The sequence below is a fragment of the Pipra filicauda genome, unplaced genomic scaffold (assembly GCF_003945595.2).
Source record: "Pipra filicauda isolate LSUMZ 115617 unplaced genomic scaffold, ASM394559v2 scaffold129_size2064235_pilon, whole genome shotgun sequence".
Taxonomy (NCBI): Eukaryota; Metazoa; Chordata; class Aves; order Passeriformes; family Pipridae; genus Pipra; species Pipra filicauda.
Window position 1 is genome coordinate 721286 of NW_024103762.1, and position 13825 is coordinate 735110.

General features: G+C 42.1%; 1 protein-coding gene across 2 annotated transcripts in view; it reads left to right on the plus strand.

Annotated features, from left to right (window-relative positions):
• Positions 1-13825, plus strand: part of PRKAR1B (protein kinase cAMP-dependent type I regulatory subunit beta) — a 94225-nt gene that overhangs the window by 66358 nt on the left and 14042 nt on the right. For both annotated transcript variants that reach the window (XM_027726230.2, XM_027726229.2), the window contains exons 8-9: positions 4031-4091; positions 7588-7709. In XM_027726230.2, the coding sequence (XP_027582031.1) occupies positions 4031-4091; positions 7588-7709 (183 nt within the window). The remainder of the gene's footprint in view (positions 1-4030; positions 4092-7587; positions 7710-13825) is intronic.

Here is a 13825-nt window from a genome sequence, read left to right on the forward strand (position 1 = left end):
TCAGAACCAGGGAGAAAGTGAACAAAGGAAAGGGGGGAGAGGGAGAAGCAGCGACTATTGAAATAAGATATTAATAGGTTAGAAAAAAAAGCAGAATTAATAAAGACTTCTTAAAACATGCCATCAAGAACCCTGCCAGTGCAGAATTATTCATGTACATTTACTATTGTTTTTATCTGGCTTAAGCAGTAAGATTTCTACTGCTTCCCTTGGGAAACTTCTCTGCAAGGGAATAATTCTTACATTGGGAAAACTTTTTTGATATTGATCTTAAATTAGATTTTCTTCATTTTCTCCTATTACTTTGAGTTATGTTAAGTTATGCTGTACTGAATTGCCCTCTCCTTCTGTCATATATCTGTAGATGATTATCACTGTCTACTTAAAACCTTGCCACGGTGCGTGCCAGCTATGAGGATGACATACCTGTGATCCTAGTGCTGAGCCAACAACTACAGGCTGAATTTGTTTTGCTCCTTCCTTATCAGCTCTCCCTGAGTGTTTTAGCATTTCTTCAAGCTCTGTTGGATTTGGGAGCACGTTTCTGGAGAAGAGGTACCGAGACAGAATGTAGCACACCAGGCGCCGTCACATCTGAGCCACGGAGATGGAGCCTCTAAACTTCATTCCTGGATGATATCTTGGCATGTACAGACCAAAATAGCCTTGGCTGTGTTGTTGTTGCAGTCTGATGCAGGTCTCACCTACTGTCTGTAAATCTCTTTCAGCTTTACAACTTTCAGGTCTTCTGTTTGTCAAACATCTCTGCTCTGGATTTCTTTTTCTTAGTTGGTTTTTTTCCCAATGGAAGCTAATTCTATTATTTTCTAGTCCCATTTTTAATGTCTCTAGGTCCTTTCTTGTTATTTTCCTGCTCTGGCAAGCTCTCATAGCATCTCACAGTCTGTAGGTATTGTTACTGTCTGATTTGTTGCTGCTTCTAGAAGATCTATGAAAATATTGCATGAGAACAGGCTCAGCACATGTCCCAAGGAATGTGCTGGCTGGCACTTCGATTAGGAGAGAAGTTTGTGATGGTGTTTGTACCAGTGGCCTCAGCAATTTGGGTGAAGTGAGTAGACCAAATAAAACAAGTGTAAAAAGGACCTCAGGAGTCAGAGGTGACATTAAGGCTATGGGAGGGGATGAGAGGGGAATATAAGGCCAGTCAAGGAAGGTGGGAAGTACCTAGATATCTTTAAGGTCCCTTCCAACCCAAGGCACTCTGTGATTCTATAATTCTATGTTCTCTGTTTCATGGGAGAAAAGATGGTTAATACCAATGGAAATAAGCACATAGTTTGGTTGGTTGTAAGAGTTCTACTGCTGGGATTTTTCTAGCTTGCTTAAGGTACTGATCTCTCAAAATCCTTCCCCTCACTCTGCTTGCGAAAGCTTGAGCAGGAAAACACTTTCAAGTGAAAACAATATATGTGAGTGTGAGTGAGGCTTCTCCTGTCTGGAAGAAAAATTGGGATCTGGTTGTTCCAATTGGGATCCAGCCTCGGGTGCACTGAAAAGGCAGAGAAAGCTTCTGTGCCTGCCTGGGCACCCTGAGGGGAAGTTCTATTGTTGTGTGGCTTGTGCCCCCTGTGTTGTTTGTCTCCCTCAGGAGAGAGGAAGGGATGGATGGAGCCATCCTGCAGGTTGAGTCAGGAGCCATCAACTGGGTCACCTTTGGCTTCAGTGCATGTGCTGGGAAACAGGAGTCCTAAGCCTCAGTCACTGGTTCCTCCCTAGGCTCATCTTCTCCTTCACCTTTGTGGAATCATCCTGAGGCAGGGGATATTTAATGCAGTGTAGCCTGCATTAAGTGGAGTCCCACTGAGGTTCTAGACACTATCACAATACAAAACATTTTAACAGCACATTTAATTAATTCTTTCCGCTTCAGTTTTGCTTTTGCACTTGCCTTCACTGTGGATTCTGTACTGCTGCCCTGGCTTAGTTTAGCCAAGACATAACACACCTGTTTTCCTGTAGGAAGTGATGGGCTCTTCCTCTCTGGGCCAGGTGGGATGTCTGCAATTCCTGCCTTCCTGGGTCTCTCTAAATACTCGAAGCTGTGGTCAGGCGTCACTTATGGCTGCTGATTACTGCTTCTTAAAATTCATCTGTGTCCGCAAGTCATTTAAAAAGCATTTTCCACATCTGTCCCCGGGTGTCCCAGCCCATCAAACTAAACCACCAATCTGGTTTTCCACAGCTGTCAATTTTGCTGGACTTGTTTCCACTCGATTGCAGGGAGGAAAGCAACAACTGCGCAGTGTCCAGTTTTCCATTCTTTGTCTCGCAGCGAGCTGTCAGGGGCTGGCGTGGTTTGCAGAGCCTCCTGCGTTTGAAGTTCTTCATTTTTTTTCTTTCTGGCACTTCAAATGCTTTCAGGGGCCCCCGAGGTTGAGAACCAAGTTTGTCAGACAGAGAGGTCAGACAGGGGTTACCGATGCTATCGCTGAGGAGAACTGTCATCACCAGACTCGGAAATTATGAACGGGGTGCGGAAGGGGAGACCTCGGTAGCTGGTGCTGCTGCTGAGCCAGAGCTACCTGGGGAGAGTGGCAGCTCCTGATGGTGCTGTGGCTGTCCTGGAGCAGGGGTGGCCCTGGGAGAGGGGCACAAATGGGAGCTGTCCCCAGAGGAGAGCACCTGGCAGCCTCAGCTGCTGCTTTGTCCAAAGCTGGATCCAAAGCCTGTTGGTGTTGGTGGAAGGATTCACGTTGCTTTGGGGGTTGTTGCAGCCCCCCCTGCACAGCACATGTAGGAAGGGGGATGATGTTTAATTGTTAGTTACATCACAGCATTTGAGTACACCAGCCTTACCCATTTTCATACTTTAAACACTTCTGGATGCTTTCACAGTGGAGGGTAGAATGTTTTTTCTCTCCTTTTCCTTTCTCTATCCTCACTTTCTGCCTCTGCTTCCAGCACTCACAGGTGCTCACTTGGAGAAGGAGGAATAGAGAAGTGGCTTTTTCTGTGGCAGACACTGACATTTGCTTTCGCCTTCTCTACCCAGCCTATGAATAAATGGCATCTTTATCTCCCGTTTCTCAAGAAGATGAATGTGTCATCCTTGTGTTGTGCCTTGTAGATTTGACTAGCAGGCACCAGGCAGCCTTTGACATCTACAGGGAATCTGTCCAGGCAGAAAGGATGTTGGGTGTCATCAGTGTGGAACAAACTGCATGGCACCAAGGCAGACCCTGGAGTTCCTCTTGTTACTGGGGAAGATTTTGTTTTCAAGTCATTTGTGTCACTGCAGAAGGAATTAAGGATTAATTAATTATTTTTGTATTAGTAAAATTGCATCATAATTATTCCTACGTGAATGGTCTCCCAAAATCTGTGCTGGAATGGTGACATAGTTTCTGTCTTGGTGAGCAAACGTGAGCAGAAGGTGTCTTGGTAATTATCACCTAACAAAATCTTAGTAGAATGGGGAATGACTGTGCTGGTGGCTGCACATACACTGATGGATTGTCTGCCACAGAACGTTTAAATCCTGTTAAAATAATAATATGAATAGATTGCTCAGCAGTAACAATAGATACAACACTGTACAAAATATTACAGATAAATACTCTTGGCATTAAAGAGTTTTTAACCTAAAAGGATGGGATCCATCACAGGGACATGTTAAGTTTTATCCTATTTTGTAATTGCAAATTCCCTTCTGGCAGGGCCTCATTGGCAACGAGATATATATTGAATTAGCTAAAGAGTTAATTGAAGCTCAGGCTTTAAAATGAGTGCCTGTAAATAATGGATACAATTCATCCTCAGTGTCCAGTAACACCAGTGAAGTCAGTGAAATTACACCAGGATTGAATTTGAGTCCTTCTGTCTTTGCTTATCAGCAATACAACTTGCCCAGACATTTTATGGGGAAAGATTTGCCTGAGGCTGTTTACACTGGCTATGCTTAAGAGTTGGAAGGGGAGGGAAGAAAAAAAAGAGCAGCTGTAGGAAGAAATCACAAAAATACTTTGTGTAATGTTCTGCCTCCTTTTTCTCTCTCCTGTAATAACAGGGCAGCACGCTGAGGAAGCGGAAGATGTATGAAGAATTCCTGAGCAAGGTCTCCATTTTGGGTCAGTTGCCCTTTGGAACTTGGCTGTTATTTCCCCGGTTATACGTGTTGGCAGAGTGAATTTTGGTCTTTGATGGCAAACAGCAATGGTGGTCAAACAGAAGGGCTCACATTGCACTGTTTCTGAAGGAATGAAAGTGTAAAGGGTCCTTTACAGGACTTGTTCTTCTCCATCTTTACTATGCACTGAACTTGTATTTGAAGCACACATTAAACATGGGAGCAGGCACACACTGGTAACCTTTCAATAGCTGCTGGTCCCTAAAGATCATATGGATGGAGCAGAAAGCAGTGCAGAGATATGAATTTGTCATAAAGTCTAGTTACATCCTTCCAGGGGACAGGTGAGAAGCTTTTTCCTGCAAGAATACTGTGTTTATGTGCACTAAACAAACTAACCTTAAAAATCAAAGTGGACTGATCTTTTTTCTTCTGTGCATTTTACAGCCCCTGTCTCACATTCTTAAAACATCTGTTTAGCTTCTTGTCCTTGGATTTTGTTTCCCTTTGATTAATGTGATAGCCACGAAATTTGGACATGTTCTTGATGGCCTTCAGTAGGAAAAACAACAAACCCATAATGCCTGACCAATCAATCACCATTAGGAGAACAAAAGCCTCTAATAAGAAGGACAGTGTTAGACAGTACAATGAGTTGTTGATTCTGTAGGAGAAACATGTTTCTACTGGGGCTATTTGGAAAAAAACAGTTCAGGATTCATTTGCTATATAATTAAAGTATTTGTATTTCTCCTTAAAAATTTTCTGGTTCTTGTTTATGGTATTCACCTACCATTTGAGCTGAGGCACCTGAAATATGAGAGTGTCTCAGTGAGAGTATACTTGAACTTCTGAGAGGTGCTATCCATGAAATTTTCAATTACATTTGTATGCTTAAAGTAAGGCCAAGTATGTTGCTGACTTATTAATGAAGTTTCCATCATTTAAATACCTTCTTTTATGCTTAATTTAAATCTTCCTAAATTAAGAGCACAAATTATACCAAATTACAACGAGTATTTCAAGAAAAAAGGATCTGTGCACCTGCACTAATGAGGAGCAATTACAACAATGAGACATCTCAAAACAATTTCAGAGTAGAAAGGTTATTCAGAGATGTGCTTCCTTAAACATGCGGTTTGCAATGTAATTATAGCCTAATTTGTAGTGTGGCTTTTGAATCTCAGTAAAAAAAGAGGAAGGACTTCAAGATTTGAACCTTTTTTAAGTACAGAAAAGCAGTGAACAAAATAACACATCATTGCAGGAACATGGAAATTAAGGTGAAATGTGTAAGGATCTATTTGACATGTCTAAAAAGTAGATGACACCTGGGAAAGCAGGAAGATATTTTAGAAATCTCAACACAGCACGGAGAATTCAACTTCACTTCATCCTTTAATGTGGTCAGAACTCTGTGATTTCCTGGTGGAAAAACCTCTACCTACTTCTTCTATATATTTTTTTTTTCCAAGGCCTGTCTAGTGTCTGTAATTAGCCATATAACTGTAAGAGTCACATTTTTCTTTTTAAAATCTAAGGATTTTTTTAGGTTATCAGTAACTGCTTATAGTGTATTGAACAAGATATGGAAAAACTAGTTGTTTTAAATCTTTCCTCTGGAGTTTAATTAAATATAAAGCCATGAATTGACACGTACAATTTAGGAATTGCAAAAAATTTCATATGGTCTACTTTATTTGATGCTTAACTTCAACTCTGTGACTAAAACTTGTAGAATATTCTATATAACGTTTGTTTGCAAGAATTATTAACCAATGTATTTGTAGCGGTACAATTCCCTTAGACAAAAAAGAGACACTTCGTGACTAAAGCTAGATTTAGCTTTGAATTTTTCATAAAACCAACTGTAGAGGAAGTTTCAAGAGACTCTTTCTTTCCATTGTTAATTACCGAGTTCCTTAAAAAAAAAAAAAAGAGAGAGAAAAAGCCTTCTCTAGTATGTATGAAAGTGTTTTATGCTTATTTTTAGTCAAACAGAGCAGTTTTTGAATGTTGCATTGACAATATGGGCTTGGTCTTTGACATTAATGCTGCTGCAACAAAGGTCACAAACACACCAGGGAAGGGCTGTAGTGATTATAGGTAGGGAAAATGTTAGAAACAATAATTTCTCAAACATAAAGTGGCCTAAAAACATGAAGACATGTGTCAGCCAACTCAAAACTTACCTTTGGTGCACTGATCACTTCTATCTGGTTTTATTACCAGACTCAGTGTACCCTTCTGAGCTCAGCCAAAAGGCTTTTTAACTTCTAAAGAACAACTCTTTCACCCTCACACAATACTTCTAAGAAATATTTTGAACAAAATGGGGAAACCAGAGTCTGATAGAACAGCACAGATCCTGGTGTCAGAAAGCATATCTTGACTTACATTGGTTCAATAGTTCATAATAATTCAGAATCAGCAGAGCTCTGGCACATGAATTTTAGCCCAGCTTTTTGAGGCAGTGAAGGTGAAACCATTGTATTATCTGTTTCTTTTAATAACTTTTAAACCTGTAATTTTTCAATCAAATCTGATAAAAGTACAAAAGTTCAAGTACAATTCACTGTCTTGAATTCTCATGCAAATGGGTATTGGAGAGAGACACAGGTGGCACCTCTCCTCTCCAAGGGCAGGACAGAGAATTCACCCCTCAGGCAGGAGGAGGAGGGCAGTGGGACAGTGAGCAGTCCTGGATGTGCCCTCTGCAGGCTGGCCTTTGCCATGTAGGTACCACATGTAGGGGATTTGGGGCAGGTGCAGCGGGGTGATGAGGACCCCAGGCCACAGGGAGCTGGCTGTGTTTGCTCCCTTACTCCTAAAACACACAGGTTCCCTTACTTAAGTTTACTTTGAAGTTTTCTTTCTAAGTGGGGGAATGAAAAGGAAAATTTACCAGCTGTCCTGCTGGCAAATGAAACAGCAGTGCCATCTCAAACATCCATGAATCCAGAGGCCTCTGGTGCCATCAGGGGCTGGCTGTTGGCTCTGGTGGTGCTTGATCTCGCCCCTGGGCAAGAGTCATCTCTGAGATCAATGCTCTGCATCACTTATCTGCAGCCCATCAGGAACCAGATGGAAGCAGCTCTGACGAAAAGACAGTAGGACTTGTCCTGACATCTGGTGTGGGATGTGGCAAGAGAATCCCGGCGCTCCCACATCGCTGGTATCTCCAAACAGCTCCTCAGCTGCTCCAATCCATGGCAGCATCAGGGCACCGTGTGTCAGATTGCAGGCGTAGGGAAACGGAGCCAACTTTTCCTGTCCAACTTTTAAGATTACTATCTGGGTGATTACTAAAGTCTAAGACACGATGAATAAATACATTCATGTTTCCCAACTGGAGGTTTGTGCAAAGTGCCTGGATGAAAAGAAATGTTTCTTTTATAACAGAACCAGGCATGGCAGAGCTGTCAGTTTAGATATGAATCTTCTGCCAAAGTTAAGAGTATTTTTATAATATAGCTTTATGATCTTCAATATTTTAGAGTCCCTGGACAAATGGGAGCGGCTGACAGTGGCTGATGCACTGGAACCTGTCCAGTTTGAAGATGGGGAAAAAATTGTTGTGCAGGGAGAGCCCGGTGATGACTTCTTCATTATTACAGAGGTAAGATTGGCATCCTGATGAGCTCTGTCATTTCCTGGTAAAGATCAAGGCTGTGTATTAAAGACATTTGGGTTCAGTTCAATCTCTTACTTCAGCATAAATCTAACTCCACTTAACCCAGGAGACCTACTCAAAATTCAAATGAATTCAGAGACCAGTTCCATGGAATTGTCTTAAGTGGGACAATCTTATTTCCAGTAAATTGAAAATGCAGAGGAATTTCAAGGTGTGTCTATTGTCTTTACTGTTTGAAGGTTTGGTTTCCACAGGAGATTTTTCTAGTTCCAAGTTGCCAATACTTCAGCAGGGCTGGCCAGCCACACAGTGCATTGATCGTTGTTCCCAAAGGGACTTACAGGGTTTATCACAAACGGACATCTGCAAACTGGAGCAGGAGATCTGATCAGAAAATGGATAATTTGTTCTTTGTTTTGCCTTAAACTCAGTCCAAATGGCTGAGCCATTTTCTTGTTTACTCTCACACAGGCAGACAGATCTGTCAGGCAGCTGAAAATGCTGACATCTTTTTGGGAGATTATCTGACACTTCAGTTCCACCATCTCACTTCTGCAAACAGATGCTGACGGGGTTTTTCCTCCCTCTCTGACATAAATATTTTGATCTTTGGTATCTCATACAAATACCAAGGCACTGTGATATAACACGTTATAAAAAGGTATTAGAGAGACTCAGACTGAATAACAAGAGAGCATTAGGATATGATTGTCTATGGATTGAAGTAGGAGCTTCTCAGCACCAGCTGTGAGTGTTCATACACAAATATATAGATGAGGAATGACCAAGATTTGACTTGTGGTGACAATTCCAGTGCACATGCCAGGCTGTGTCCAGCAATGAGGCAGTGGTGGCACAAGGAACTGGGAGGTAATTGGAATCCCTCACTATGGGAGAAGGTGGGTGAGATGGATGTAAGAAGCTGGTGTCGCTGTGTTGCCTTAGGACCCAGTTGTATGTACACAGAATGCATCTCTGGTTCCATCAGGCTGCTGTGCTGAGATGTGATTGAAGAGGAAAGAGATCCTGCTCTGCTCAGGTGAGAAAGGGCTTGTACAGCTCCCATTCCAGATGGTTTCGAGGTCAACAGGCTTTGCTTTGCTTGCTCCTTGTCTGTGGATTTTGGGACAGGTGCCTCTATCTAAGGCAGACAGAATTTGGTTCATAATCAATATGTGACACTTAGAATTCCAACCTTGTTTCCTCTTGAGTGTTGAAAATACGTATTTGATTTATGAACATAGTTTCTCTTTGATGCTCACAAAATTGTCAGTGCCAGTAACTGCACCTGTCTATCACACAGTGAGACACTTCAGGAACATTAAATATGTGACAAGCACTATCCCTTCAAAACAATAGTGTCAGAATAAAAGAGACTAGATACTAGGCAATCTTTTTTGTTAAGAAGATAGTTAGTATACAAGAAAAACTTAGGAAATGTAAGTTTTTTCATAAATACAGAATTTGAATCTCTCCCAGCGTTACTAAGTGTACTGTTATTCTTTGCAGCAGCACGAGACTGGGAAAACCTAATTTTCTTAGCCATGGAATCCCATGTGGAAAATTGGCAGCTTGCTTAAGAGTTACCAAGGCCCTTTATTTTCCCCCTCTTACTGAAACAGCTGTTAAGACTTGAATGGGTAGAAAAGCATTAACACTGCATACTGTATAAAGTATCTGCTCACCTCACCCTTCCACTGTAAACCTGACACAGTTTCTCCCTTTGGAAATTGCCTGTATTTTTCTGCTTTAAAGAATGAACACCCAGTATCAACTATTTCTTGTGCTGCAGTAGTATTTCTGCCTGCTCACATATAGTTTTAGCTTGGTATTATCAACCTGATTTCGCAGGAGTTTACATCTTTGATGCTAAACTTTTCTGCAGGAAAATTACTGCAAGTCACCAGGAACACGTTATCCTGCAACATGGTTGAAAGTAGTTTTGGCTGGTTTGTTGTCACAATATGTTGAAAAGCCATTGGCTTTATTCACATACTTTTTGATGTTTGTGGCCTTTTGATCCAAAACAGTAGAAGTGCAGCCAATTTGTTTGGCTGCTGTATGTGCAGAAACCATTTCATATATTACTGGAATGCAGCCTCCTTTGGAGCACAGCGTGTCCAGTAGTACAAAGCTAACTTTGCCTCACAATTTTTGGGCAAGGTACTCACTTACCTTTCTGTTTATTCATTTTACATTTTGAGGCTGCCCAGAAAGCCAATTGTATCCCGGGCTGCATCAAAAACAGCGTAGCCAGTGAGTCAAGGGAGGAGATTCTGTCTCTCTGCTCCTCAGAGGATGATTAGAGGGATGGAGAACCTCTCCTATGAGGAAAGGCAAAGAGAATTGGAATTGTTCGACCTGGAGCAGAGAAGCTTTGGTATGACCAAATTGCAGCCTTCCAGTACCAGAAGGGGTCTACAAGAAAGATGGAGAGGGACTATTTACAAGGACCTGGAGTGACAGGACAAGGGGCAATGACTTCACACTGAAATAGAGTAGGTTTAGATTAGAGATTAGGAAGAAATTCTTCCCTGTGAGGGTTGAATTCTTCCCTGGAACAAGTTGCCCAGAGAAGCTGTGGCTACCCTATCCCTGGAAGTGTTGAATGTCAGGTTGGATGAGGCTCTGAGCCACCTGGTCTAGTGGAAGGTGTCCCTGCTCGTGGCAGGGGGTTGGAACTAAATGATCTTTAAGGTCACTTCCAACCCAAACCATGATATAATTTTATGATTTATTATAAACCACGATCATTCTTGGCATGCCTTGGAAAATCAGTTATCAATTTATAAAGCTTTGGTGCACCAGCATCCCAGATACTGACTCCAAGTGGATTCTTGTGCCTCCTATCATAAAAGCTTCTCTAAGACAACCAAGACTCACACATGGATTTAAAATTGTTAGTACAGTTTTGTATGAACTTTGTAAATTAGTCATTCATCTCTGGTTAGCCTGCCATGCCGCCTTCCCCTGTGACATCCCTTTGGGAACCATCCTGTAACTACCTTGGTCCTGCCAAAGGACACAGCCTATGAGTGAACTGGCACCTTCAGGATTTGCAGACTGAAGAGAAACCATTAAACCCTTTTGAAAGGAAGACTTATAGCCCTGCTGATGACCGGAACAGCAATTCCTGCTTTAAACCAGGAATATCATCCTGGTTAGTATGGACAAGAACATTTAGTCTCACCCTTCTGTCAAGCAAACACATTCACTTTTTCTCTGTATTTCTTCCTCTTCTTTCTTCCTTTTTTTTTTTCAGGGCTTTCTGTCCACCCTCTTATCCCCAGTGTTGCACGGGTTATTTGGGGTGCAGGTTATTTGGGGTGCAGGTTATTTGGGGTGCAGGCTGTATGCATGGGAATGCTACAGTGCTCCTTGGACAGCAAGGCTGCAGCAGGAGCTCAGCCAAATTATTAGAATAACAGAAAATGTGCACAGGGAAGAATCACAGGAAACCAGATATTTTCAAGTTCACTGCTCACAAAGCTGTTTATGATTCATTTTTTTTTAAAAAAGTCTAATGAAAGAAGAATTACCCTGAGATTCTAGGACTGCTATGGTTCTTCTGTCATCCTAAATCTTCACAGGCACCAGTAAAATGTTTGCTTGCAGTAGGTTGGGTGCTTTTCCATTTAAATCTATCTCAAGCAGCCTTCAACAAGATTTAGTTTTAATATTTAAAGGCTGTGATTTTTTCCAGAGATAGAATTATTGTAATGTTTATACCATATTCCTTAATTTGAAGATAGGATCAGAAGTGAATGTCTGCTTACAGAAGCAAAGCAATGACTTCTGTGAGATTGATTTACTTGACACTGGTAATTAAAAAAAGAAAAAAAATAAGCAACCCTGCAGTTTCTGTATATTCAGATATTTCCAGGTCTCACTTTCCCACTATGGTTTTCACACAACAAACTCGGGCTTTCCCAGACCAGACAGATGTGGAATGTATCTGCTGGATTCCAAGGTCATGGAATTATCCCATATGAGATTCCTGGCACAGAGGTGAAAAACTTTAAGCACCGTGAAACAATTGTTGCCATAAAGAATTATATTTTGGCAAGAGTAAATCATAACAGATGTACGGTTTCTAACAAATAAATTTGCAGTTGTGTCGTGCACTGCCACACTGTGTACCCAGCAGCAGGGAGGATTTATTCATCTGACTTCAGATAACGCAAATATTTTTAGCCAGCATTTTAAAGTGGTAGATGCAAAGGCATGTGAGCTTTGTGGAGTTAAAAGTCCCAGTAAATGAAATGCCAGTTGAATGGGAGCTGATTTTATTCCCAACTTGAGCTTTGCCACTGACTCCAGCTCGAACAGTAGTTCAAACTAGTGGAGTAGTGCTCTGAAACTGGAAAGAAGAGAGGGTTTTGCTGTTGTCTAGGTTACTGGGGAAGGTAGTGACAATAGTATTAAAAATAGCGGTTATGATCGTGTACCACTCTCTCAAGTTCAGCTTCCAACTTGGCTGGGTGGCACAGTACCTCGAAGTCTGTAGCACAGCTGCCAAAAATGCAGAGACCTGCAGCCGTGAAGTGCCCTGCTGGGTTCTCCAGCTCCCAGCCCTCCCCGTGTCAGATCACTCGGATCACTTGTCATGACCGAGCACCGCACACGGCACACGGGCACTGTCACGGGACTCCACCGCCTGCGCTCAGGGAGCCTTTTAATCTCAGCTGCACTCTGAGAGCTTGCTGAACTGCTGCCATATGGCCCTAATGCTCATTAAGTTTGACACGGTCTAAGAAAAATGTGTGCACAGACACAAACGTGTGCAGGTGTAGGAGGAGAGAACAGCAAAAGGTTTCTGAGAGGGCCACACTGCGCCTGAAGAGCACAGCTTGTAACTGCCCTTTAAATGTGCTCTCTGCAGCCTGTCATCTCCTCCGAGGACAGGTTGGTTTAAGTGGTGCAGAAAGCATAGAAATAAAACTGCATGAGAAGTAAAACATTTCCAATTAATAGCCGGTCAAGCTGCCCAGCAATAGCATGCAGCAGCCTAAAAATAAAAGGCCTAAAAATAGAAGAAAATTCACAGGAGACAATTCAAGGAGAAATGGACCCATGGTATCAAGTAGTTTGGCATTAGATTTTTTGTTTTAACTTTAAAAACTAGCATATTTAATTGCAGATTAGTGTTAAGTTACAGGGGGTTGTTGCACCCTCCTCTGTAATTCCTTTGTCAAAAGCACTTCAAAAAAGCTGAGGATTTGTGGTTTTGATTATTATCCTGCTGGTTAGAGAGGAGGCAGGGTCAGGGCATCTGATTTTAAGTCTCACCTGTCCAGTTTGTGGGCAGAACATTACCTTCCCTGTTTCCCCATCAGTGGTTGTAATGCTGATGACACTTCATAAAGGTGAGCAAAAACTTAATGGGAAAAGGCATAAATATCTGTCACTGGTGAAACCAGGCAATGGGAATAGAAAAACTGGCAAATAATTGAAAAAAAAAAAAAATCACTGAAAGTGCAGAAGTCCTTTCAGAATTAATGCATAGAGCTGCCTCACTGACAGAAATAAATCAAATTAATTGATAATGATTATTTGTCCAGCAGTATCCTTGGCTGATCACATTGGAAACTGCCCAGTAATCCTTGGGGGGGCTGTTCCTTTCATGCTGCTGTTGACATTTCAAGTCAGGACCACAAACTGCCTCCGGTCTGGGCAGGATCTGTGGGGAGTTCTTGCCCAGAGTGTACTTGAGATACTGTTCTTAGGTGAAATCAGTGTTTCCAGCCCCGCTGACACTCTTGGCACGCTGCGGGGCGTCTCTGCACAGATGCAGTTCAAAGCCTTGTTAGGTGGAACAGTGTTTGTAAACTCTTCCTACCATGGAAACGTGCACCAGCAGCGGAAGGGCCGCGGTCGGCCTCGGAAGGGCACCCCATCCTGCAAGGAATTGGGCCCTTCTGTAGGAAAAGTCGACTTGAGCCTTAAATTGCACAACAAGCATCTGAAGATTTATGATTTTAAAAGCTCCTCAAGAGGGAAAAGAAAAAAAAAAAAAGAAAAATAATAGCCCAATTGTTTCCTGCCCTAAATTGTTGCTCTTTGACATTCTAACCTAAGAGAGACCCCTTTGGCACCTACCC